Raw genomic sequence first — 27,570 nt, 5'->3', positions numbered from 1 at the left:
AGTCACAAGGCTGGTGTGTTTTCAACTCTTGCAGGTCTGGTCGCTGTGAGTCGGTCATGAGATGCTGTTCTGTCATGGCCAATGCTGTTCTGACATGACCAAATTCAGGTTTTCCCTGGGCCCCCCTCAGTGCCTAGCAGAGCAGAGAGGTCGGGGAACATCTGCTGATGGAGCCCGAAGAGCTGGAGCTTTAGGCCAGACCTAGGGGACCCCAGGGGCTCACAACTCTCCCAGTGTCATTGCGGGAGTCACGAGCCCTCTGAACCTGTGCTTCTTCCTCTGTGAGGTGGGCATGGTACTGCCCACCTAGAACGCATGTTACAAGGACTGGGGATGCTGAATATAAGTTCCCCGGCCCGGGTGGCCCAGCTGTGTGACAGCTGTTACTATTACTGGTGTCGATCACAGTCTAAACACGAGCCCATCTGGGTCTTCTGTAGCCATGGTGTATGTGATGGAGCAGTGGGGACGGTTCCATCTCCTCTGCTCCCCTCCTCCCGCAATCCCCTTCCAGGCCACACTGAGTGGACATGGGCCCTGCCAGGTGCCTGGCACTTCCTCCCTGGGCTGCTGAAGGAGGGGCAGGGCACAGAGTCAAGGCCACAGTGTGTCCCTTCTGGCTCCTGTCCCAGTCCTCCTGAGGGGGGTGGGGGGGCACCTGACAAAGAGCTGAGAGCCTGGGATTTGGTCCTTGGTCCTTCCTCTGGGAGAAGAGAAGGTCTGGGAGATGGTTGGAGAAGTTTCTAGAAGTTGGGGAAGCCATGTGGCTCAGCAGGAGCAGCTCTGGAAGCAGACCCCGCACACCTTCCCACCCCTGGAGAGTGGGGCTCTGTGGGGGCTGTCCTCTCCCCTCCTCCTGGCACTCGGAGCCTTCGATGACTAATGCGAGGGTCCCATCTCGCAGGAAGGCTTCCCCTCACACACATCCTTTGGCGTACCTGTTCCCCACGCCCCTCACCTCTGCAGATGCTGAAGACCCTCCGCCACCAAGGCAGGTACCCTGAGACCGGCCTCTGCACCTGCCCAGACCCAGAACGCAGCTGGTGTGCCCTACACTTTTGCCAAATGAAGGAGATAGCTCTGACCTTAGCTCTCCTTCCTGCTGGGGGCCTCAGTTTCCCCATCTGTAGGACAGACATGAGGTTACGTGTGATGTCTGAGGCCGTGTGCACTGAAGCGTTGAGAGATGGGACATCTGGGAGGAGAGTGGCCGTTGGGGCCTCTTTGCAGGTAGAAGAGGGTCAGCCCCAAGGGCAGTCAATCCCTGCCTCTCTCCAGGGCCGCCACAGACTCCAGTTTAACTCTGGTAGGCCTCCTCAGCCCCATTGTGTCAGCCAGGTGGGGCTAACCTCTTTTCATGTTTACATTCAAGGACCTTCTCCAGCGGGGCCCTGCCAGATCGTCTAGCCTCAGCTCTCACCCCTCAGCAAACTCACAGAACAGTCCCTCTGGGTTCTCTCTGGTCTCCTGGCTTTTGGCCACGCTATTCCTTTTGCCTGTTCACTTGCCCCCGATCCTGGCCTTTCAAGTCTCCACTTAGATGCCTCCTTCCGGAAGCTCTCCCAAGATGCCCTCTGCCATGCCCCAGCCTGCTTCAGGAGCACTTCCGTGCTTTCCTGGTTGCCAGTACTCACTCCACTGGGGTATTCCTCACCCTGGGTTTAACACCCAGCTCCAGGGCTCCCCTCCCCACCTGCCCGCAGCAGCTCCCTAAGTTCCACGAGAGCAGGATTGTGTCTCTCTTATCTGTTGGAACCTGTCCGGCGAGGTACCTGGCACAGAGCAGGTGCTCAATCACTCAGGAACTAGTTACCAGAACCTTCTCTGTGCCAGACACCGTCTGCTGGCCGGATGGAAGGGCTGAAGAGGGGGTGGGGGCTGCTAGTCTGGATCCAGTGTTGGGAGGTGCCGTCTGTGTCCCCAGGCCCTTCCCAGGCCCTTCCTGGCAGGGGCTGCCCCTGCCTGCCCGCCCTGCCATTACCTGGCCAGATGATGGCTTCCAGCAGGGTGACCCGTCTGGCCAGGAGCTCCAGCTGAGCCTGCTGCTGCAGGAAGCTCTGTAAGCTAGGAGCCTGATGGGAGATCGAGAAGAGCAGACGGTGCGAGTCTGGCCTCCGGGGGCAGGCTGGGCCAGGGAGTTGAGGGGAGGGGCAGGAGCCTCTGTCAGGATCTTGTTCTCTCCTTCTAAGTGGGGACGGGGCTCACTTGGCTCCTCAAGTGACCAGATGGGTGGAGAACTGGTGGATGACTGCCTGGGGGAGGGTCTCTCAGCCCACTCATGGGGCACCTTGGGACCAGGAGGGCCTGCTTAGTGAGTGCCTCTTGGGTCAGAGCTGGAGGGTGGTACATAACCCAGAATCCCCTGGGACTCGAGCCTGGCTATGTCACCCACAGTCCCCTGCCCTGCTGGAGTCTAGCCCTGTGACTTGCTGGCCCATGGACTTGCACACTGGCTCTGTCTGGAGTCTGGATCCATTGCCCATAGTCCTCCTGGTGGCCTGGGTTCTGACGTTATTACCCACAATCCCCTGTACTGTTGCAGTCTGGCTCTTTACCCACAATCCTCTGCTACCCTGGAGCTTGGCTCTGTTGCCCATCATTCCCTTCAGACTCAAAATCTGTCCGCCCTGGCACCCCTGCAGGCCTGGAAACCACATTACCCACAGTTTCCGGAGCCCCAGGTCTGACCACAGGGGTGGGGGCCCGGGTTTCTGGGGCTCCCCTCTTCCCCTGTGGACTCGTGGGACCAGTCATCGAGGGATGGGTGGTCTTGACCTTTCACGTCCCCACCTGGAGAAGGTCAGGTACCTTCTCCGGCCTCTTGACTGGGCCCAAGCAGCTCCACCCTGGAGGGCCTGGGGAAGGCTGGCGGGTGGGGGCTGGGCTGTCTGTCCGTCTGTCTCTACTCACCATAGAGCCCAATCATTGTTTCCAAGATTAAAACCCTCTCAGCTAAAATCTTCAAAGCCTCGCGTAGTTGGTGCAACCCCTCCCCCTGTGGAGGAAAGAGACAGATGCAGCCGTGAAGAGGGCAGGGGAGGGGGGCCCTGCAAAGCTTGTTGGAGGCCCATGCCCCACCCTGGACATGCACCCGCAGCCCCTCACCACCTGCCACAGCCCAGGGCCCACGGACAGCTGGAACAAGACTCGGAGAAGACAGGAGGGGGACAAGGCAGGCAGAAGCAACCCCCTTGGTAGGATCCCACCCAGCTGTCTGCTCTCTGCCCACAGCCCTGCATATCTTCGCTGCACTGGAGGCAGGGGGAGGCCAGTCTGCAGGGGCACTCCTGGTGTCCCGGGGCTTGCCCGGAGGCTGCCCCAGAGCCCCAGCCGCTCTTCCGTCTCTGCTGCCTGAAACCAGCTGCTCTCACAACATCCGCAGGATTCCTGCCACATCCCTGGGCCACTTGCACTCTTGTTTACTTAGCAGTCTTTGAACTGACTCAGTTTTGCCTTCAATACTGTGTTTGTCTCAGCTAATTAACTCCACCAGTGGGATCAGGCTACTTTCCAATCGTCTTCCCACTCATGTCCAAATGAATATATCAGAGTAGAATCAGAAGATGTCTGAGTGGCATCACTGTTGGGAAGCTAGGCTTAAAATGCTGGGAAGGCTGAAGTCCAGGCCCAGGTGCGCCCTTCCCTAGTCCTCTTGGGCCCCTTCCTCCCAAGGGCTCTGACGGCTCCAGGTCCATATGCTGCACATATGGCTGGGAGCCCAGCCCTCAGCCCCACCCTTTTGTCTCAGCTGAGTCTCCAGCACCCCTCAAACCCCTCCCCTGGACCTCCCTGCTCCAGGGTCTCCTGTCTCAAGTAGCGCTGACGCTGCCCAGGGCTCTGGTCAGGGACCACCAGCTGGCCCTGACCTTCACTTCTTCCCAGTGTCTGTCTGTCTGTCCTTTCCTCCCCCTAGCATAAGGCCCATGGTCTTGTCAGAACCCCACACTCCCTCACTCCTTCCTTCCTCTTTCCTAGTCCAGACTAAAGGTACTTCCGGGATGTAGAGATGTTAATTCTGACCAAGCAACAGGACGGCAAGAACTCCTCCAGCCCTGACACATCTGGGAGTCTCTCTCAAGTCCTTTTCCTCAGTGCAGATTAAATGAAGGGATGAGGTATAATACGCATCTTGGTACAATTGCTACCTTCAAGGTAGCTCTTCCCACACAAAACATCTAACAAGAGTCCTCGCAACGTGGCTGTTCTGAACGAGTCCATGGCCATGCTAGGACTGACCCTTGTGATCTGGCTGTCCTGTCCGTATCACATGGATGGGACTACTCTCAGGCCACTGCCTGGCCATGGAGCCTGGGGGGTCGCCCTGAAGTGAGCCCTCTTCAAGTATTACATGCATCTAAAAGTGGATGACCTTCAAGAACCACATTGAGCCGCTGGAGCATGGACAGTGGGACAAGCTGACATCACACGTCTCCTGGTGAGATGCAGTAAGAGGGCAGCGCCTCCCCAGCTGGCGGAGGGCAGTTCACCTGCATCTCCTCCTGAGGGAACTGTCAGGCAAATCTAGATGGAGGGACAGTCTCAAAAAGACAAACTCGAGAGAAGGAAGAGAAGGGCAGGGGGCCTGTTCTGGATTAGAAGAACCTAGCGACGTGACAGGAGAAGGCGATGGCACCCCACTCCAGTACTCTTGCCTGGAAAATCCCATGGGCGGAGGAGCCTGGTAGGCTGCAGTCCATGGGGCCGCAGAGTCAGACACAACTGAGCGACTTCACTTTCACTTTTCACTTTCATGCACTGGAGGAGGAAATGGCAACCCACTCCAGTGTTCTTGCCTGGAGAATCCCAGGGACGGGGGAGCCTGGTGGGCTGCCGTCTATGGGGTCGCACAGAGTTGGACACGACTGAAGTGACTTAGCAGCAGCAGCAGCGACATGATAACCAAATGCAATACACGAATCTTGATTTGATCTTGGATTTTTTTTTTAAACCAGCTACAAAATGCATTTTGGAGATGACTGGTAAAATTTATAGGTAGTGAAGTGAATTCACTCTGTGTGTCCGACTCTTCGCGACCCCATGGACTGTAGCCTACCAGGCTCCTCTGTCGATGGGATTCTCCAAGGCAAGGGTACTGGAGTGGGTTGCCATTTGCTTTATAGGTGACTGTGGTACTGTGGCTCTTTGGGAGAACATCCATGCTCTTTCAAGACACACACTGATGTGTTGGGGGAGATGCAGATGAGGTCTGCAACTTACTTTCCAATGGATTAGGAAAAAAAAGTCTAAGTATATAAAGATTGAAAGAACAAACATGGCAAAACAGTAATAACTGGTCAGTCCAGAAGAAGGGCATAAGGATAGTCACTGAACCAACTTTTCTCTATATTTGACAATTTTCCAAGTAAAAACCTGGGGGGAAAATGCAAAAAAAAAATATTCTGGGTAAGTGGCCTGCTATTTGCACCGATGATGTCCCAGTGCCCCCAAGCCTGGCCTGAGTGTCCAGGGCCTGCTGGACAGCCCCTTAGCTGTCACACAGACATTCCCCATTTTCCACGGAGAAAGCTCAGAGGGCCAGCTTCCCCTGGCTGTCTTCTGTCTTTCTCTATTGTAAACATCTCCCTTAACTTCTCGCCCCCTCATTCCACAGCCAGACTAGCACCCACGTGTCTCTCAGCTCCACTGACATCTGTCCATCTTCCGCCCCCTCCCAGTTCTGGCCCCCACAGCCTCTTGCCAGGATGACGAGGACAGCCTCCTGTCTAGTCTCTCTTTCTGCTCCCACGTTGCTCCCTTTTCCCATCCATTCTCCATGTGGCAATCAGTGGGATCTTTGGCTAACAAAAATCTGACCACATCACTCCCCTACTTAACATTTCAACGCGTTGCTCCCCACTGCCTACAGCACAAACTTTACACTCCTCAATATGGCCTCTTAAGTCCCCAAAGCCTCTGACTCGTGTCTCACTCCTTGCCTGTCACCCTCTGTCGCTCCAAGTATTTGCAGCTCCTCAGACACCCCAGGCTTGCCCTCGCCCCAGGGCCTTTGCACACGATGTCTCCTCTCCTCTGCCAGAACACCCTTTGCCAGGCCTCAGCCTGAGTCTCCTCATCCAAGAAGATGCTGAGTTGCCCCCTGCCATCACAGCTGAGCTCCCCCTGTCCTGTCACTGCTGGTTACTGGTCTGTTCCCCCCTACTCCTGCTGTGACCACTCTGAGGGTGGGCACTGTGTCCAAATCACATCTGTGTCCACGGTGCCCAGTCTGGAGCCTGGCACCACCAAGGAGGTGCTTGGGGAAAGTTAGCTGGTTCCCCAAGCCCTGGGAGCTGGAAAGCCTGGGCTTCAGTTCCAGCTCTGCCAACAATTCACTCTGTGGAGTTGGGCCTCAGTTTTTCCTATCTGAATAAGGGGTATGGGCTTTGGTCTGGACAGGCCAGTGCCTGCAGCGCATCCTCATGACCACTGGGTGTCACTGCTGAGCCACAGACAAGTCAATGGCTGCAAGAGCTTCACCAAGTGGTGACTAGCAGGTGGAGTGTGGGTACAGGAGCCCTCCCCACGCGGACCTCATCCCCACCTGCCCCCAACAGAGCTGGCCCTCCCAGCCCCCAGAGCCTCATGCATCCCCCAGCCCAGCAGGTCCCCTCCCAGGCAGGCGGCAAGCAGGGACAGGAGAGCAGGTAGGTGAGGGGAAGGCAGGTGGATGGGCAGGGGCCCTGCTACCTCATGGCGGTGGGAGTCCCTCCCAAAGGTGGTTCTGAGTTTGAGGTCTGTTCTGAGAGAGCTCAGGCATCTGTTTTCCTGTTGGGCCCCCCATATAGGGATGGGGCTGCCCAGCCTAATTCAGCCTTCACCCCACCTCTCCCACCTCCCCCAGGCCTCTGAAGAGGCCAGTGAAGGAGCCGGAGGGCTGGGATCTCCTGGGTCTAGCTGACCCCCAGCCCAGCTCATGCCCATGCTGACAGTGTGCTTAAGAGGCTCTGGAGCCACTAGCGGGTGGAAGGTGGGGAAGCGAGTAGGGTGGCAGTGAGGGGCTGGGAGAGGCTTGCTAGAGAGGTAGCAGGACCCCACGAGTCATGGGAAGACACAGGGGAGGGCTCGTGCATGGTGGGGGGCTCCCACGGCTGTATCCATCACTGACCCACAATCAGGAGCAGAGAGGGCGGGGCAGGAGCTGGGTGCTCCCCATGTCTTCCTTAACTAGCGCCTGCCAGGAAGTAGGGCATCCCAGCCAGACTGCACCAGGAGTGGGTGGGGGAGGGAGGTGGGCACAATGCCAGCCTCCAGAAGAACGCCCCAGTGGCCTCTCCTGTCTGCCCCCATCCCGTCCATTTTCCAAACGCCTCCTATGGCAGTGGTGGTTTCCAGGTCCCTGCATCGTGGGGCTTCTGGTGCTTCCGCCATGTTTCCTGGTGGGGGGCGGTGATTTCTAGGCCCTGAAATTCATTCACCGCAACTCCCTCTCGTGATGGTGAAGGCTTCTAGGTCCCCTTTCCCGTTTATCCTATGTCTTCTGTGCATGTGACAGTTTCTAGGCTTCCTTTGTGTACGGTGGTTTCTAGATCTCCTTGTTTCATTTTCCATGGTTCTCTGGTGCGTATGACAGTTTCTAGGCCTCTCCTTCCCCTCCTCATGGGTCTCCTGTGTATGTGACGGTGTTGAGGATCTCATGTTAATTGTACGTCTTCTGGGTACAATGGATCTAGGTCCCTTGACTTCATTCACCATGTACACTGGGTCCATGATGCTTTCCAGGCCTCCCTTCCTATGATTCACCGTTTCCAATGTGTACCGTTTGTACCACCATTTCTGGTGGTGTCCAGAGCCCCATCCCTTTTACCAAAGGGCTCCTGTGTATTTCGGTGTTTCTGCACCTCCCTTCCTGTGCTTCATGGCTTTCCTAAGGCCAGTGGGCCAGGAGTGGCCCCCTCTTCTGTGTGGGTATTGTTTTCCTGCTTCCCTTTCTTTTGCAGACAGGGGAGCAGAAGCCAAAGCCCTTGCTGGGAAGGGCTATGGGGGCAGGGCATGCAGTCTGGACTGGGTCAGCCCAAACCACCCAGGAGGAAGCGGCAGGGTCACCCTGGCCTGCAAAGGCCGCAGAGAGAAGACAGAGACAGGGACGAAGACAGAGTGTATAGGTCTGCTTACAAGGCTGGCCCTGCCCACTGGGGAGGGACAGGGTGCTGGGAGGGGGCAAGGGCTGAGAACTGGCAAGGCTCTGCCCCGGGAGACCAGGTTGCAAAGGGGATTTGGATGGGCTTCCCCCACCCCCATATAATCTCCTGAGTGTCCAGGGCAGGGGGGCAGCGGGAGGTCAGTGCTGGGCTAGAGCTTACCCAGTGGCTCTTCTCACCAGGGTCTCCTTTGGGGCCAGGTTCTCCCTGCGAGGAAAGAGAGAGGTAGGAGCAGTGAGAGGGAAGGAGAGAGGGCTTGGGGGCTGTGGAGAGAGAGAGAGAAGCTGAGCTAGGCTGAGACGGAGAGAGATACAGAGTGGCTTGTTTGGACTAACACAAGATAAAAATGCAAAAAAAACCCAAAAAAAACCCACAACTGTTTGAAGGCAATGGAGAGTGATAAAGAGTAGCCAGTAACTGAAGGATATCTGACCTTAGAAAGAAGGGAACCGCACTGGGTAACACCCATACTTTTATGGCTTTTCCTCTGAGGGCTCATCCCAGCCCTCTCTGCCTGGCAAATGGCTCAAGCGGGAAGCTTTGGTCTTCCTGGCCTGAGGAGTCAGAGGTTGGGGTTGAGACCGCCCAAGGAGGAGGAAATTGAGGGGAAGATACTGGAAAGCAGGAAGCCACAGTAGGGAAGCAAAGTCAGTAGAGACACTCTTCTCTAATCTGTGGATGGTCTGTGAACTGCCCATCCTAAAGTCACAAAGCTGAGAGCAAAAGTCAACACTCATCAGAGGACAATTCTCTTCACTATGACATCTATATTGTCCAGTATGCAACACAAAATTATTAGACATACGAAGAAACTGAAAAATGTGACCCATCCTCAACAGAAAAATCAGTCCGTAGAAAGAGATCCATGGGCAACCCAGATATTTGAATTACTAGACATAGAGCTGAAAATATCTATGACACACACTATTGGGTGTAAAATAGGCTTAAAATGTATTGTAAAACACAGGGAATATAGCCAATATTTTGTAATAACTATAAATGGAAAGTAACCTTTAAAAATTGTATTAAGTTTAAAATTTGATAAAATAGAGTAAAATCATTTTTAAATTAAAAAAAAACCGTGACAAATATGTTAAAGAATCTAGTGGAATTGATATAATGGGTGATAAGATGGCAAATTTCAGAAGGGATGTGAAAATTATAAAAAAAGAATCACATGGAAATCCTGGAAATGAAAATAATATTAGAATAATTCCTTAGCAGGGATTAACTGAAGATGGGCCATAACAGAAAGAATCAATTAACTTGACAACAGGTCAGTGCAATAATTCTAAATGAAGCACAAAGAGAGGAAAGATTTTTTTTTTAAAAAATGACAGACCCTCAGTGACTCACGGGAGCCTCACTTAAGTGTAACTGGAGTCCCAGAGGAAAGAAGAGAGGGCTGAAACAGAAAAAACATTTGAAGACACATCAACCAGTTTTTTTTTTTTTTTCCAAGTGTGATTGAAAATCAAAACAAAACAGATTTCTGGTTTCTGGTCCAGCATATAAAGACCTTAGAAGTTGCCATTCTGTCCTCAAAATAAGTAAGAAGCTGAACAAACTGAAAAATCAACAGTTCTTTGAGCCATCAAAGATGTAAGGTCACCGGGCAAACCACTGCCTCTGCCGCGTGTCCCCGCCTCCCCCCATCCCAAACTGCAGAGACAGACAGGCGATCATAACCGAGTGCAGCAGGAGCCTTCCTGGGAACCCAGTGCCAGGGTGGTGAAGCCTAAAAGTAATTGCCAAAATGCTGGAGGCTCAGTGTGGACAAGTCCCAGGGTTGAAAATTCCAGGGGACCCAGTCTCGGGTGGGGCTGATGGTGGAGTTGGGGGGCATGGCAGAACGCTTTCATGAGCTTTACCTCCAGGAGTTCTAGCTGGTCCTTACAGTGAACCCTGGAGAAAAATCCCTTCCTGTTTGTTTTTTTTTTCTGGGGAAAGGGGAGAAGAACCATCTTGAAACACCCCAGAGCATTCTGTTCTTCTTAACAAGGCCTGCTCACAGGAGAAACTACTTTGCCAGAGCCTAACTCGCTGGGATCTTATCTGTGCCTAATTAACATGGGAGTTGGGAAATACCCAGGTTTAGCCAATTTTAGCCTTTGACGTGGGACAAGGGAAATACCCCAATTCCAACCCCCTCTGACCATCTTGTTCCACTTAAAGGGGAGAAACCAAAATAAAATTGAGAAGCACTGGTGAGGTTCACCATCCAGGGCCACAGGCTCAACGAAACCCTGAGACCCAATGATACAACCACAGAGCACTTCCTCCCAACACCTCACCACGGCCTTACTAAAGGCCTGCTTACTGCAGAGGCTCGTTGCTGCTGTTGTTTAGTCACTGAATTGTGTCTGACTCTTTTGTGACCCCATGGGCTATAGCCCGCCAGGATCCTCTGTCCTTGAATTTCACAAGCAAGAATACTGGAGTGAGTGGCCATTTCCCTTCTCCAGGGGATCCACCTGACCCAGGGATCAAACCATGTCTCCTGCATTGCAGGTGGATTCTTTACCACTGAGCCACCTGGGAAGCCCACGTCCTATCTACCTTTCAACAAAAAAATTACAAGACGTACTACAAGGCAAAAACACAGTTTTAAGAGGCTGAATAAATACCAGAACTGGAGTCAGATAGGCTATGTATGTTGGAATTATCAGATAGTCTTAAAAAAAACCCACAAATACACAGAAAGAAAACTGCTATAATTAATACCAAGGGCTTTCATGCGAAAAATAGACAACATTTAAGAACAGATGGCTAATATAAGCAGAGAAATGGAAATTCTAAAAGTCAAAGAGAAACACTAGAATTCAGTTGAAGGCCCTCTTTATAAGGTCAGTTAGCTCAGAACAATCACATTCTTCCCAGGCCTTTTAATAAACAGTCCTGCCCCAGTAAAGGCCCTTCTTGCGGGTATCAGAGACCATGCTCCAGAAACACAAATCCAACAGAACTTCAGCCTTTAGTCTCCCAGATCACACCTTCCCTGAAGTTCTACCTAGAACAGGAAAAAAAATCACGAGAACGCTACCTGAAGCCACAGGCTCTTCAGTCTGCTGGCCAGGATTTCATGCCTTAAAAGATCTTTAAGGGAAGCGGAGAGTAACAGGGGAGGAGCACGGGGGAGAGTCAAAGGTGCTGACCAGTTCTGTTTCTTAAGCTTTTTGTGTTGGACACATGGGCCTAAGATTTAATATTATTTAGATTTTTCATGTTGAAAATATTTTGGTACAGTGGATAAGAATCTGTCTGCCAATGCAGGTGACATGGGTTCAGTCCCTTGTCCAGGAAGATCCCACACACCGTGGAGCAACTAAGTCCATGCAGCACAGCTGCTGAAACCAGTGTGTTCTAGAGACCAAGAGCCACAGCTCCTGAAGCCGGTGTGCCTGTAGCCTGTGCTGCACAGCGGGAGAAGCCACTGCAACGAGAAGCCCACGGACTGCCGGGAAGAGTAGCCCCGCTCGCTGCAGCTAGAGAAAAGCTCGCACCACCACAAAGGTCGAGCACAACCGAAAATAAAAATAAATAAGTTAATTAAAATATTTTTCATTCTTCTCAAGCTCACATGGAACATTCACCAAGGCAAACCACATTCTGGCCCATAAAATATATCTCAACAAATTAAAAAGAATAAACACCATACATTGGGCTTCCCTGATAGCTCAGTTGGTAAAGAATCCACCTATAATGCAGGAGACCCCAGTTTGGTTCCTGGGTCGGGAAGATCCACTGGAGAAGAGATAGGCTAACCACTCCAGTATTCCTGGGCTTCCCTGGTGGCTTAGCTGGTAAGGAATCTGCCTGCAATGCGGGAGACCTGGGTTTGATCCCTGGGTTGGGACGATCCCCTGGAAAAGGGAAAGGCTACCCACTCCAGTATTCTGGCCTGGAGAATTCCATGGACTGTATAGTCCATGGGGTTGCAAAGAGTCAGACACGACTGGCGACTTTCACTTTCACACATCATACAATGTATACCCTTAGACCATTATGGAATTAAACTGGAAATCCCTAACAACGGGACTTCCCTGGCGGCCCAGTGGTTAGGGCTCCGCACTTGCACTACAGGAGACATGGGTTCCATCCCTGGCTGGGGAACTAAGATCCCGCATGCCACAAGGTACAGCCAAAAAAAGAAAAAGATAATCAGAAACTCCCCAATACTTGGAGATTAAACAGATTTCTAAATGACACACGGGCCAAAGAATAAATCCCAAGAGAAATTTTAACATACTCTGAGCTACATGAAAATAAAAATGCTATTTAGCAAAATTTGTGAGGGACGGTAAACAGTGCTCAAAAGGAAACTTAACTATAAAAGTACAGTAGTCAGGACAGTGCGGTATTGGCTAACGAACAGTTAAATAGGTCAATGGAACAGAATAAGAAAGCCCAGAAACGGACCCACATAAATACTGTTGACTGAGCAAAGGAGCAAAGGCAACATAATGGAACAAAGATAGGAGCTTCCCTGGTGGTCCAGTGGCTAAGAGTCTGTACTGCCAATGCAGGGGGCCAGGTTTAATCCCTGGTCAGGGAGCTAGATCTCACGTGCTGTGACTCAGGGTTCGCATGCTGCGACTAAAGATCCTGCATGCCGCAACAAAGATGGAAGAGCCGTGGGCCGCAATTAAGACCAGTGTAATTAATTAATTAATTTTAAAAAACTGGTTGAAAAATGCAAACACATGAATCTGGACACAGATCTCATAGTCTTCATAAAAATCAACTCAAAATGTATCACAGACCTAAATGTAAAATGCAAAACTATAAACTATAAAATTCCTAGAAGATAACATAGGAGAAAACCTAGATGACCTTGAGTTTGATGATGGCTTTCTAAGTGCAATGCCAGAAGCACAATTCATGAAAGAAATCATTGATAAGCTGGACTTTGTTAAAATTACAAACTTCTATTCTGCAAAAGCGAGTGTCAAGGTAATTAGAAGACAAGTTACAGACCTAGAGAAAATACTTGCAAAAGATATACCTGATAAGGGCTTCCCAGGTGGCCATAGTGGTAAAGAACCTGCCTGCCAATGCAGGAGACAAAAGAGATGCTGGTTTGATTCCTGGATAGGGAAGATCCTCTGGAGGAGGGCGTGGCAACCCAATCCAGTATTCTTAACTGGAGAATCCCCAAGGACAGAGGAGCCTGGTGGGCTATAGTCCACAGGGTTGCAGAGTTGGACACGACTGAAGTGACTGAACACACAGGCATACCTGATAAAGGTATATAAAGGTATATCTTTGTGTATCCAAAAAATACGAAGAACTCTTAAAAATTCAACAGGAAGAAGACAACCTAATTTTAAAAGTTCTTGCACAGGAAAGGAGACCATCAACAAGATGAAAAGACAACCTACGAAATCAGAGGAAATACATACAAATGACATATCCAATAAGGAGTTAATATCTGAAACGTGTAAGGAACTTATACAACTCAATAGCAAGACCCCAAATAAGCCAATTTAAAAATGGACATGGACAGTTTTGCAAAGAAGACATATAAATGGCCAATGGGTGAAAAAATGCTCAGCATCACTAGTCATCAGGAAGTGCACCTGCTGGGACGTCTGTTTTCAAGAAGGTGAGAGATAATGAGTGCTGGTGAGCGTGCGGAAAAAGGGGACCTCTGAATACTGCTAGTGGAAATGTAAATGCGTCAACCATTACAGAAAACAGTATAGAGGTTCCTCAAGAAACTAACAGTAGGGTATCCACCCAAAGGAAAGGAAACCACTGTCTTGAAGAGGTGCATTCACCGCAGTATTATTCACGATGGCCAGGATGTGCAAAGAGCCTGCATCTACTGATGGATGAATGGATACATAACAACGTGGGGTATTTACACACGCACACAATGGAATATTATTCAGCCTTTAAAAAGGGGGGGGTCCTGCCATTTGTGACAGCATGGATGAATGTGGAGGGCATTATGCTAAGCAAAATAAGCCAGATGGAGGAAGACAAATACCGTATGGTGTCACTTATGTGTGGAATCTGAAAAACAACCAAAAACGTTGAAGTCAGAGAAACAGTAGAACGGTGGTTGCCAGGGACTGGGTTTGGGGGAGGGAAGGAATGGGAAAAGGTTGGTAAAAGGATACAAACTTTCAGTTATAAGATGACTAAGATTTTTTTTTTCTTTTGGCTGAGCCATGGGGGTTGAGGGCTCTTATTCCCCCAACTGGAGACTGAACCTGGGACGCGGCAGTGAAAGTGCTGAACCCTAATCGCTGGACTGCCAGGGCGCTCCCAGATGACTGCATTCTAACCTAAGGATCTAATGTATGGTACGGTGACCAGAATGAGTCGAAATGTACTAGAGTCTATCTCAGTATTCTCAACACACACACGGAGTGTTTCTTACACAAACCATTTCTCATAAAACTAAACTTACTTTTACCATATGATCCAGCAGTTGCATTCATTGATATTTAACCAAAGTAACTGAAAACTTACACCCACACAAAGACCTACACCTAGATGTTTGCTGCTGCTAAGTCGCTTCAGTCGTGTCTGACTCTGTGCGACCCCATAGACAGCAGCCCACCAGGCTCCCCTGTCCCTGGGATTCTCCAGGCAAGAACACTGGAGTGGGTTGCCATTGCCTTCTCCAATGCATGAAGGTGAAAAGTGAAAGGGAAGTCGCTCAGTCGTGTCCGACTCTTAGCAATCCCCTGGACTGCAGCCTACCAGGCTCCTCCATCCATGGGATTTTCCAGGCAAGAGTACTGGAGTGGGGTGCCATTGCCTTCTCCACACCTAGATGTTTACAGCAGCTTTATTCACTATTGCCAAAACTTGGAAGCAACCAAGATGTCCTTCAGTAGGTGAATGGATAAATGAATTGTCGCACATACAATGTGATATTATTCAGATCAAAAGAATTAAAAAGAGATATCAATCCATGAAAAGACAAGCTAGAACCTGTAATGTGTATTACTAAGTGAAAGAGGCCAATCTGAAAAGGTTACATACTGCATGATTCCAGCTATATAACATTTTAGAAAAAGAAAAAATATACGAGACGGTTAAAAGATTAGTGGTTTCCAGGTGTTACAGGGGAGGGAGGGATAAATAGGCAAAGCACAGAGGATTTTAAGGGCAGTGGAATATTCTACATGACAGTACTACGGTGTGTGCACATCACGATACATCTAACAGCATCTGTAGACTGTACAACACCAAGAATGAGCCCTAACGTAAACTATGGGCTTTGGGGGATAACGACATGACAACCTGGGTTCATCAACTGCATCAGCTGATGTGAGATGTCGGTGGTGGGGGAGGCTCTCCACGTGTGGGGACAGGGAGAATATGGAAACGCTCTGTACTTTCCACTCTATTTCGCTGTGAACTCAAAAAATGCTGTAAAAAAGAATTGTATTCACTAAACAAAACAACCAACAAAAGCAAGACCCAGAAACCTTACAGACCCAGGAATTTCAGCCAACCCAAAGCAGAGTAAACACACAAAAAATCACACCCAACCACACCATGATTGATCTGATGAAAACCGAGGGTGAAGAGAAAAATCTTAAATGCCAAAGGAAAAAAAAAAAAAAAGACATATTATGCACTGGGGAAAAACAGTAAGAACAACAGCCAGTTTCTCATGAGAAATTATAATTGTCTACGTAAAACAGAAGACCACGGAACAATATCTTTACAGTACTAGAGGGGGAGGAAACTGCCAACCTATCATTTTATAGCCAGTGAAAATAACTTTCAAAAATTAAGGTTCAATAGAGACAGTTTTAGATAAACAAAAGCACTGAGGCTTTGTTGGCAGCAGACACACATTACGAGAAAGGCTAAGGGACGTTCTTTAGGCTGAAGAGAGACAATACCGTATGAAAATCCGAAGCTAAAGGAAGGTATGGAGAGTATCAGAGATGACAAACACGTCATTAGATGTAAAAGACTTTTTTTTCAAACTTCTTTAAAAGTCAACTGGTTGTGTAAAGCAATAACGACAGTGAATTGAGGGTTTAAAACAAATACAGAAGTAAAATTCGTGACGGCAACAGCACGAGGACAGAGGGGGGTGAATTATATGTTTGTGATGGTCTTCCTTATACATGAAAAGGTATAACAATTCAAGTAAATGGTGCTAAGTCAAGGGCACGTCTTGTTATCCTTAGAGCAGCCACAGAAGAATAACACAAAGAGGTATAACAAAAAATATCATTAGTGGAGATAACACAGAATTGTAAAGAATTCTCAATCCAAAAGAAGACAGGAGAAGAAGAGGAAAAAAATGAAGTCAAGAGGAGATTGAAGTAAACAGAACTCCAACAGCAAGATGGTTGACTTAAACCAAACCATATCAGTAGTGATGAGATGTGTGCTCAGCCGCTGAGTCGTGTCCGACTCTTTGTGACCCCGTGGACTGTAGCCCACCAGGCTCCTCCGTCCATGGGGATTCTCCAGGCAAGAGTACTGGAGTGGGCTGCCATGCCCTCCTCCAGGGGATCTTCCCAACCCAGGGATTGAACCCAGGTCTCCGGCATATCAGTAGGGATACATATCATTAAATGTAATGAACTCAATAGTCGACTCTTTCAAAAAGAAGGACCCAAGTATATGTCTTTTTTACAAGATGTACTTTAAATAGGACACAAATAGGTTGAAAGTAAAAGGATTGGAAAACATACACCATGCAAACACCAGGCATAAAAAAAAGCTTGAGTGGCTATTTTAATACCAAACAAACTAGAATTCAAGACAAGAAGTATTATCAGGGAGAAAGATATTCATTTCATAAAGATAAAAGGACCAAGAAGACATTAAAATCTTGACTGTGTATGCATCTAACAACAAAGCTTCAGAATACATGAAGCAAGCACTTCCCTGGTGGCCCAGTGGCTGAGACTCCATGCCCCCAGTGCAGAGGGCCTGGGTTCCATCCCAGGCAGGGGACTAGATCCCACGTGCCACAACTAAGTCCAGGCACCACCAAATAAATAAATTAAAAAAAAAAAAAAAACCAGGAAGCATAAATTGACCAGATTAAAGAGAGTGAAGTTGTTCAGTTGTGTCCGACTCTTTGTGACCCCATGGACTGTAGCCTGCCAGGCTCCTCCGTCCATGGGATTCTCCAGGCAAGAATACTGGAGTGGGTTGCCATTTCCTTCTCCAGGGGATCTTTCCAACCCAGGGATCGAACTCGGGTCTCCTGCAGTGCAGGCAGACGCTTTACCACCTGTGCCACTAGGGAAGATAAACTAAAGGGACAAACAGACAAATCCACGACCAGAGGTGGAGAGATAGAGAAAGAGAGAAATAGAGTCAGAGAGAAGGAGACACAGAGGGAAGACAGAGAAAGAGGTCCAGAGACACAGAGCCAGAGCAAGGGAGATGGAGGTAGCCTGGTCCTAAGGGGCTGATGGGACCCTGAGATGGGGGCAAGAATGGAGCTGGAGCTCAGCCTGGACCAGCCCGGGAGGGTCGGGGGCTCGGCCCCCAGGGAATGGAGCCATGGCAGGGGTCTGGGCCTGTGGGCACCTGGAGGCGTGCTGCTGGGTGACCAGCGTCACTTACCCGCTGCCCCATGGAGCCTTGGGGGCCGGGCTCCCCTCGCAGTCCCTGCAGGAGGGAGGAGAGGAATGGAGTGAGCTGTCAGAGGGTCTGATCCGGGGCTCCCAGGACCCCCAGAATCCTCCACCCAGGCTGCCTCAATACTCACTCTCTCGCCCTTCTCTCCAGGGTGGCCAGAGATTCCTTTGGGTCCAATGGGGCCTGGGGGTCCCTGAGCAACAAGACAGGGCCTCAGCCTTGTGCCAGGGCAGGGCAGAGTGGGCAGCAACTTGGGGTGCAGAGGGGCAGGGGAGGGTGCCCAGCTTGGCCTGGGCCTCTGAGCCCTTCACCACACAGCCAATGGTCTGCCCAGAGTGGGAAGTTGACACAGCTCAGTGTTCAGAGCTACGGTGGAGACAGGCAGTCCCCACTTTGATCTGGAAGCTGCCATGTGCTGGCCACAGCCCTAGGGCAAGAATCTCCACCTTCTTTCTCGTCCTTGGGCGATAACAACACTTGTTCCTTGCCATGTGGACTGAATAAGATTCATGGAAAGTAGTTTGCACATTAAGTGCTCCATAGATGCTTGAATGAATGAATGAAGGATAGACGAATGGATGGCGGATGGATGGATGGTTGAGTGGGTGGGTGGATAAGTGAGTGAATGGGTGGGTTGGGTCATGGGTCATGGGACAGACAGATGAGTGGAGAATTTGGCGAAATGCTCACCATATGTCCAGGACTCCCAGGAATCCCCATGGGACCAGGAAGTCCAGGAGGACCTGGAATCAGATGGCACGTCCTCAGGTTCGAAATAGTACAGCGCCAGGAAGTTCCACCCTCAGCTCCCTCTGCACGGCCAGCCCTGCCGGCCCTCAACCCTGCCCCTTACCCCAGGCTTGGACTCAACTTACCCATGGGGCCTGGGGGGCCTGGGGGCCCAGCCGGTCCCTGGGGCCAGTGGCTGCTGGTCTCAGTGAAGGTGTTGGACAGAATCGGGTCCCCTGGGGGAGAAAGGATGATGAGAAAGCAGGACGGAGCTGCATGGGGCAGTATGAGGCAGACAGTTTCAACCTGTCTCTTCTGCCAAGCCAGCTTTGACTGCTGTGTCCCCTGTATGACAGCCCGTAGTTGTGGCTGGGGCCACCGGGCACCTGTGCCAAGGCGGGTGGTGGGGGAAGCGTGGGTTACACCAGACCAGGCTGCAGGGAGACCTGGGTTCTAACTCAGCCACAGTCTAGCTGGTGACATCCAGCAAGACTCTACCTCGCTGAACCTAGACTGTTATAGGTCTGATGGGAACAATAACAAAAGCTACCATTAAAAAAAAATATTACTTGGCTGCACTGGGTCTTTGTTGCCATGTGAGGGCTCTTAGTTCTGGCAGGTGGGGTCTAGCTGACCAGGGATTGAAGCTGGGCCTCTGCACTCTGGGGGTGCAGAGTCTCAGCCACCTGGGCCTCCAGGAAAGTCGAGAAAGCTACCATCTTTGACGCCGGCTTTGTATCCAGCTTCCGTGCATGGTTGTCATAGAACCCTGGGACACCAGCACCATCGCTGTCCTCACGGTACAGATGAGGAAACCGGGGCTCAGAGGGGGCGAACGAATGAACAGTCTTGCAGCAAAGGTATGACGCAGATGGGGTTGAACCTGGCACTCTAAATGCTGACCCCAGCAGCAGGTATGCCGGTCAGGCTTCGAAGGAGAAGGAGGCACGGCAGGGCCCAGCTGGGCGGAGGGGGCCGGGCCTCTCTGAGCACTGGGGCAGGACCGTGGCCTTGAGAGTTCAGGGCTCACGTCCTGCTGCCAGGCCTTGAGCTTCCCGGAGCTCTGCGGGATGGATCCTGGCCAGCTCCGAGGCTTGGTGGGAGGGCCTGACGCCGGTGGTTCCCAGCACAGGCTGTGGAGGCTGCAGGGATCTGAAGCCAGCCTCTCGGGCCCTGGCTGTGTGATCTCCCCGCTCTGGCCTTTGGTCTTCCTCCTCAGTGACAATGGTGTCCATTGGAGGAGTGGCCCAAGGGCAAGCCTGGTATATAGAAGGTGCCTAGCAGATGGTCATGCCAGCCTCACCCCACCGCCAGCTAGACCTGCTGTGACCCCGAGCGACTCACCATGCTGAGAGATCCGGGCGTAGGGTGGTCCAACAGGGGCTGGGGGCCCAGGGGGGCCAGGAGGGCCTGGGGGCCCTGGAGGTCCCCTCTCTCCGGGGATGCCCACAGCTCCGGCCTGGCCGGGGCTCCCTGGGGGGCCTTGCAGACCTGCAATGGAACCAGGGTTTGGTGGGTGTGCTGGAGGCAGGGAGGCTCGGGACGGCTGCAAGAGGGCGGGAGGGGGCCTCCGAGGGCAGTGGGTACAGAGGGTGCCAGGGGCCACAAGCAGGGCAGCTCCTGTCTCTGACTCCCCGGCTGCCATGAGGACAGTGGACACTTGGTTCACAGTAGGTGCTGAGCAGATGCTGATTTCCAGAATGTCCTCTCTCTTCCAGGCTTTTGCAGGAGCTGCTCCCTCTCTCAGTCCTCCCTTTGGGCTGCCTGGCGTGCATTTCAGGTCATCCTAGGCCTCACCTAAGGTGTCGCTCCCACTGGGAAGCCCTTCCCATCTCCCACCCCACCCATGAGGGTCTGGGCTTCCTTCCCTGGGGCTCCCATACCAGCCATGGCCCCCACAAGAACCCTGGTCACATGGAGGGGGTCCCTGCTGGTCCTCCTCTGCCCAGGCCCACCCTCCCTGGCCTCCCTTGCCTGGGAGCCCCAGGAGGGCAGGGTCTGGTCCGACCCACCCCCACGAGACCAGCTTCAAGCTTGGAATACGAGAGCAGGGAGATAGGCCCAGTGAATGCAAAAGTAGGTTGCAGGGGGCCCAGGCGTGAGGCGGGGGTCACTGCTGGAGAGGGTGTAAGTCCTCTTACATACGGAGATGGGTGGGCAGAAGGGGCCCAGGCCACCTCCGCTACATCAGGTTCGGGAAGCGGGCCCCAGTCCAGGCCCTCCTGTGAGGGGGCGCTGCTGGAAGGGGCAGTGCTGTATGCACTCACCTGGTGGGCCTCTCATCCCCATCGGGCCCCGGCTGCCAGGGTCTCCCTTGGGGCCAGCGGGTCCAGGAAGCCCTCGGGCACCCACTCGATCTGGGGGGAGAAAGCGCATCAGCTGGACAGCTCCGGCCTTGCTCGGCCCCGCCCCGGCCCTGCCCACACCAGCACCTACCATCTCGAGGTAGCAGAGGGGGCCTCTGGTTTTCTCTGGTTCCCGGCAGCCCTGGGGTGGGGGGGGCGGTTAGGCGGGGGTCAGTGTTACCCAGAGTTTCTGCCCCAGCTCCAGCAGCTGCCGGGCCTCCCTGGACGCCAGTGCTCAGGGGCCCCTAGGGACCCACTGGCGAGCTGGGAAGACTGAGGCCCGCGTGGAGGTCAGGCTGGGAGCCAGCGGCAGCGCGGGCTGGAATCTCGCTCCCCCCAGCTCATTCCCACACGGGAGCGTGTTCCCCACTGACCCACTCACCTCGGAGGCCTCCATCCCCGGGGCTGCCCTGGACAGCTGGGGAACCCCAGAGCGCGGCGGGGTCCTCAGGGGCACCTGGGGTCGGGGGCACTGCCCGCTCGGTGACAGTCAGCACCGCCACCTGTGGAGGAAGAGGACAATGGGGTGGGTACCAGCGTCTCACCCGGGACAGGCTAGCTCGCCCCGTGGAGGCGGGGCTGGGAGGCCAGGCGGCCAGCAGAACCCCGCCTGGAGTGGAGACCAGGCTCACAGGGGCCCAGAACTTCATCAGAAGTGCCTGTGGTTTTCCAGCTGCACAGTTCATCACATTCATTGTACGAAAGTCATCACACACTACCACAGCCACCCACGTTGGATTCTGAGACTGTCCCCGGGTTTGCTAGGCCGTGCGGTTTTTTCCTGTGCTTACCTGCATGTGAGTATGTATATAGATTTACATGCATATATAACATGACACTTCTCTTGGTCTCTTAAAACACCACAGGTTGGAAGGATTTTTACTAAATTTGAAGGGAAATTTGGGAGGGTCCAACATGAAACAGAAATGCCAAGGTGTGTACAAAACCACTTTGGGGGACTTCCCTGGAGGCCCAGTGGTTAAGACTGTGCTTCCCCTGCAGGGGGTGTGGGTTCCACCCCTGGTTGGGGAGCTAAGATCCTACATGCTTCTTGGTGTGACCAGAAAGTAAAAAACAGAAACAAAGAAAGACCCACTTTTGGACTCAGTGCGGGGGAGAGCCTGAAAGGTCAACAGGGTCCCCTGAGCCACTAACTGGGGGTTAAGAAAGGCCAGGATGCCTGCTGACCAGGACACGTGGGGCCGTGTGCGCCTACCCGAGGGAGGCTAACCTGGAACTGAGCTGAGCTGCCCCTTAGGCCAGCGTTCCCTGGGAGCGAGCTTGGGGAGCAGCGTGAGGTTCCTGGGGTGCTCATACCTCAGAACAGGGGTTCTAACCCATGTTGTTTAGAAACTTGGGCTTTCCACCTGATATTAATGCATCAGGGGCATCTCTCCATGTTAGAAAGTGTAGGCACTGTCCGTGGCCGCCTAACACCCCACTGAGCCATGTCTGCTCAGGCTGCAGCCACCGCTTTTGTCTCCCTCTGAATAGTTAACACTTGGGTGAACATCTTCGAATCTAATCTCAAGAAAAATTCCGGGAGGAGGCGATGGATATGCAGACGAAGTTTAAAAGTCTCTACATGTCTTTAGAAAACCTGGAAGAAAAGATGCTTCGATGTTGGCAGTCGCTCTCTTTGGGGGGCACAGGCGACCGAGGCCGATGGTTCTCTGGCAGGTTTATCGTGGTTCTGAGTTTTTCATGTTTCTAAATTTAGGATGTCTTACTTTTTAATTGTTAAAACCTTTTATCTTGAGATAATTTGAGACATGCAGCACATGTTTTTGCTTTTTGGAATGGGAAGATAGCATTGTGGTGAGGGTGAGGGGTAAAGGATGAAGGTGTTGGGGCAATTACATTGGCAAAAAAGAGAGAGGGACATTTACAAGCTCTGGGGGGTGTCTAGGAGTCTCTGGGAGGGGCTGGGGCTGGGAGAGCTTCACGGGCCTCCTGAAGAGAGAGCAACCAGGCTGTCTGAACAGGCTTCCCAGGGCGGGCACTGGGGGCAGGGTGGTGCCTGCCTGGCAGGCAAGGTGCTCACCCACCTTGGCCTCCAGCACCTTCAGCCGCTCCGTCAGCTCCGACACTTTGCTGCAGTTGAGACAACCTGTGGAGAGGAAGCAGGCTGGGTTGGGGCTCCCAGGTTCCTGGGGGCAGGATGGAGGGAGGGGACAGATAACTGATGACCCCAATCCATAAGACAGCTCGGGGCAGGGACGGGGCTACGGAGTCACAGCCTGTCCGGGGTGGACCATGCCCTGCGGGTGTCCTTTGGCTCCCAAGCCTCCAAGGGGACTGTTTCTCTCAGGGAAGGACCAGGGACTGGACTCCTCATCCAAAATGGGGTGGAGTGGGGAGGGAAATGCCTGCTGCTCCCCATCCGGGTGAGGCTGGCCGTGGCGTGCTGGCTTTGGGGACCCCACATAGTCCAGACTGGGCTGGACTCCCATGCCACCCTCTGAGCCTTCCCCCAGAACCACCATCCAGCTCCCCGGCCTCTTCAGCAATACCCCACCGTTATTCACAGCAGTGTTGGCAGCAGCCGAGCACGCTACACGCTCGTTTCTCTGGTCTTCACCACGATCCCGCGTGTGAGGACAAGTGTCACCCTGTGCACAGCTGGGGACACTGAGCTCAGAGCAAAGGGACCCAGGGTCTCCCCAAGCACAAAGCCTGAGGTTGAAGCCCAGCGCTGCCCTGCCCTGGCCGTGGGGTCCTGGGCAGGGCACATCCCCTCTCTGACCCCTCAGCGACGGTGATGCTGTCCCAGGGGGAGGTTTATACAAGGTGACCATGGAAAGCTCCTGGCATGGTGCCTCGCACCCTGCAGTCGCTCAAATGTTCTTTCAATGAAAAAAAGGAAACTGGGGGCTTGGACCCCTGTCTGCAAGACTCTCGGGCTCCTGGGTCTCAGGTGCCTGGGCCCAGGGCAGACTCCCCTGGGGGAACCCTTCCTTACCCCACCCCCAGTTTTATTTCCAGCCTGTGGTGGACGGGGGCAGGGTGCTGTCTCTGACCCTCCACTGCTGGGCCCAGCTGGCTTTTAGGACAGTCACCACCAGCCCCTCCAGCCTCCCCTGGCCCAGGGGGATCCCAAGCAGCTGCCCCGGGACCCACCTGAGAAGCCTGTGGGCCGAAGTGCCATCCGCCGCGTGGCGCTGCCCGACCACCCGGGCTCCACGAAGCCAGGGGAGCCTGTAACTGAGGACAGCGAGGGTGAGGCCCTGCTGGCCATGTTTTGCTCTGTTCCCCCCGACTACTGTTGCCACAGCGGGGATCCCTATTCCCCTTGGTGCAGAGCAAGACAGAGGCCCAGAGAGGTGGGACCAGAGTCACACAGCGTGAGGTGGGCCGAGCTGCGACAAGGCTGTCAACCTGATGGGGCTGGGGAGGGGCTGGTGATGGGTGAGGGGAAGGCCGGGCGCTTCTCCAACAAGCCCAGCAAGCTGCCTGGGCTCAGAGCTTGAGCCAAGAGACTCGAGGTCGGCTCCCAGCCCTGCTGCTCTCGGGCCTGTGTGGCTGGTCCTCCCTGGACCTGCCAATGTTCCCATCTGTAAAATGGGGTCATGAAGCCCTCTGTACACCTCCTGGACTGGCACAAGGCCTGAGGCCAGCCATGCGTGCAAAGGGCCCACTGAGCACACGCAGGGGCCTGGCATGCAGTAGGCGGTAAATAAACACAGCAACGTCACCATCCGCCCTCTCCCTGCCCCACTTGGTAAGAAGACACCAAAGTGGATCCAGCTCTGGTTTTAAATGAAAACCAGAGGGCAGCTGGCTGCCTGGGAGGGTACGGGGGGGCCCATTCCAGGAGCCCACCCCTGTGAGGAGCAGCCCATTCGGGCTGATCTGGCTTTGGGGGCCTGGTTTTCTCCACAGCTGGAGGGTTGGGCTGGCCAAGCCAGGGGAGCAGGGCGCAGCTGGAGGGGCTTTGGAGCCAGCCGTGGCAACTGCCCCCTCTCCCCGCTACCCCCGGGCCTGCCTTTTAAGGCCACACAGTGTCGCCTGGGGGGAGCAAGACCCAAATAAGGCACGGGCCTGGCAGCTCAGAGCCAGGCTGCGGGTTGGTGCAGCGAGCGAGAGGCGCCGGGAATTCAAACCAGACGGGTCCCCCTGGCCATCCCCCAGCGGGGAGGCTGCCAGGCCCTCTCTGGGTCCCACCATGGGGCCCTCGTTCAGGCTGGGCCCGAATCCCCCACGTACCCTCCCCGGGGCCTGCGATGTGCCCCCTCGCAGGGGGTAAATCTCACCTGGGATGGAGGACAGTGGGTTGGCAGCCCACAGCTGGGGCAGGGCTTGGGGGCTTGTGGGGAATTAAGGCGGGTACGCCACTGTGAGCCACGCCCAGGGCTAAGAGCTTCACATAGCCCAGCTGGATCCTACAAGGTAGGGAATAATAGCAGCTAATGCTTGTTCAGCACTTAAGCTGGGCCCGGCACACCCTGAGCGCTTCTCAAAGACAGTCTTAACTCGTTGTCCTCATGAAGCCCTGTGAGTGGACACCAGTATCCCCTCCGCTTTACACGTGGGAAAACTGAGGCACAGGGCAGCTTGGTGTTACCACTCCTCTGCCCCCCAGGCTCCGATAAATGGATGAGCGAATATGAATCTCTCCCTCTGCGGGGCAGCAAGGCAGAGGTGGAAGTGACTGATCGCCCGGCTGAGGGCTGAAGCCTGGACTGGAAGCTGGGTTAGTCTGATTCCGGGACCTGGCCTCCTTTTTCCTGGGCCACCCGGCACCATGAGTCCAGGTGGGCAGAGGCGGGAGGCCCAGTGCCCATCAAGGAGGCTGGCTCCTGAGAAGAACGGCCTCGGTTAAGCCCTCCTCATCCTCTTTGCTCCCAGGTGAAGCTGTAAAAGGCCACTGGCTGACTCTTTGCAGGATGTCAACCAAAGAACCGGCCGTCCCCCCGACCCCAAGGAAGTGTGGGTTTTCTCTGGGATGAAGTTTGGCAGAGCATCTGCCCTGCCCGCCCTCCTCACCACCCTGCTATCGTCTTCCCTTTTTTCCACGGCACTTTCCACCTCAAAAATGTCATCTGCTTGCCAGCTCCCAGTCTGATCTCCTGCTCTCCCACCCCCAGGCTAGAATGGGAGCCCCACCAGGCAAGGACCTCATCCGTCTTGCGTGTGGCCGGGGAAAGTACCCAGCACGCAGTAGGGCCTCAGAAGCTTCACCAAACCTCTTACGGAGGAATGCATGAGTCACTGGCTGAAAATGAACGTAAAGCAAGCAAGCAAAAGGCAAAATACTGTGGACGGCAGACACAACTGTCTTGAAAATGAACATAAGTGTTCTAACATCATGCTAGGGTGTCCTTGAGTTATTAATCTAGAAACGTGTGGCTGGAAATTCTTTTTCAATCTACTTGCTTTGGGCCATTTCACCAGGAGTCAGAGAGAACTAGAAAAACTAATGAAAACATGGCCTGACCATCAGTGGAGACATAATTGGCTCAAAGAAACTGTGAGCTAAAATTTTAAAAAAAGAAAGAAAGTTTAAATAAACAACAAAAACTGTCAAAAACACCAGGAGATACTGGCTCTGGTTTCAAGATTCACAAAAGATGATCCCCTAAACTCCCCCAAATTCTAATAAATGGACAGAAATACTTTAAGAGTTGAGCCAGGTTGTAAATGGTGCTATTGTTTAGCTGCTACGTCGTGTCTGACTCTTTGCGACCCCATGGACTGTAGCCCGCCAGGCTCTTCTGTCCGTGGAATTCTCCAGGGTAAAATACTGGAGAAGGAATACATTTCTTTCTCCAAGGGATATTCCTGACCCAGGGATTGAACCTGAGTCTCCTGCATCAGCAGGCAATCATCATTACCACTGAGCCACCAGGGAAGCCCAAATGGCCCTATACCACACAAAATTCCAGTAGGGAAAAAGCCTCAGGCTGGAAAGGTCTCCTGTAGGACAGAAATGTCACATCCCTCCCACTGGTGTTGAGTCAGGACCCCTGAAGCGGGCCCCAGTGGCTTGAGAACCCCCTCACCCTAGCCCGGTGGTCCATCCTGAAGGGCCCCTCCCCAGCCCCAATCTTGCCCTCCAAAGAGCTCCAGGTTAGTTTCAGGACCACACGCTCTGGCTCCACTATGGGACCCTGACTGGACCACTGCCCTGAGACCACATCCGCCACCTGGGAGATGCTGGCCAGCCCTGCGCGCGCGCACACACACACACACACAGCCTCCTCATTCCCACAGCTGCTGCTCCCATGTCTCCTCCTCCAGAAAGTCTTCCTGGACAGACTAGAGAACCCACTAAAGCCCACTCTGCCGAAGCTCTCATCACTCCACCCTGACCTCCACAGGGCCCGCGCCATCTGCAGTTTCTAGCCTTGTGGCCCCCCAGCAGCCGCCCCTCCACTGCCCAGTGTCTTGTGCTCGGTCTCAACGGTTCCTCATGAGAACACTGCGGCCCAGGGAGCAGAGGCTGCCTGTCCACACAGCAGGAGGGAGAAGGGGGCAAGGCACCCAGTTTAAATTCCCCCTCAGCGGGCATGGTATGAGAAGTAGGGGGTGTCCCTGAGCTCCACCTCTGACTTTCTGTCCGAGGGGCTTCTTCCTCCAGAACCCTCCCCCCAGGTCTGCTGGGTTCAGTGACCACAGACCTCCCCTGCCCAGCCCAGCTCCCCTCCTGGGAATTTACTCTGCAAATGTAAATATTTGCTACTATTGGCCTGAGTCAGGGTCCAGGGTCAGGGCTGGGGCTGGGAGCTCCAAGAACCCTCTGGGAGGCCCTGGTCTGTGTCAGTCCTGGGCCCCCCTGG

General features: G+C 53.3%; 1 protein-coding gene across 2 annotated transcripts in view; it reads right to left on the bottom strand.

Moving 5' to 3' along the window:
* EMID1 (EMI domain containing 1) overlaps nucleotides 1-27,570 on the bottom strand; it is a 39,647-nt gene that overhangs the window by 1,428 nt on the left and 10,649 nt on the right. The window contains exons 4-15 of one of the 2 annotated variants that reach the window (XM_061385256.1): nucleotides 23,912-23,995; nucleotides 22,840-22,901; nucleotides 21,174-21,294; nucleotides 20,883-20,933; nucleotides 20,714-20,803; nucleotides 19,791-19,937; nucleotides 18,593-18,682; nucleotides 18,408-18,460; nucleotides 17,848-17,910; nucleotides 17,703-17,747; nucleotides 8,301-8,345; nucleotides 1,982-2,072 (exon numbers count right to left, since the gene is read on the bottom strand). In XM_061385256.1, the coding sequence (XP_061241240.1) occupies nucleotides 1,982-2,072; nucleotides 8,301-8,345; nucleotides 17,703-17,747; nucleotides 17,848-17,910; nucleotides 18,408-18,460; nucleotides 18,593-18,682; nucleotides 19,791-19,937; nucleotides 20,714-20,803; nucleotides 20,883-20,933; nucleotides 21,174-21,294; nucleotides 22,840-22,901; nucleotides 23,912-23,995 (942 nt within the window). Of the gene's footprint in view, nucleotides 1-1,981; nucleotides 2,073-2,910; nucleotides 2,996-8,300; nucleotides 8,346-17,702; nucleotides 17,748-17,847; nucleotides 17,911-18,407; nucleotides 18,461-18,592; nucleotides 18,683-19,790; nucleotides 19,938-20,713; nucleotides 20,804-20,882; nucleotides 20,934-21,173; nucleotides 21,295-22,839; nucleotides 22,902-23,911; nucleotides 23,996-27,570 lie in introns of both variants that reach the window. The other variant, XM_061385257.1, reaches the window with a different exon arrangement.

The sequence above is a fragment of the Bos javanicus genome, chromosome 17, assembly GCF_032452875.1.
Source record: "Bos javanicus breed banteng chromosome 17, ARS-OSU_banteng_1.0, whole genome shotgun sequence".
Classification (NCBI taxonomy): Eukaryota; Metazoa; Chordata; class Mammalia; order Artiodactyla; family Bovidae; genus Bos; species Bos javanicus.
Note: the sequence above shows the minus strand (reverse complement) of the source record. Positions and strands in the feature narration are given on the sequence as shown.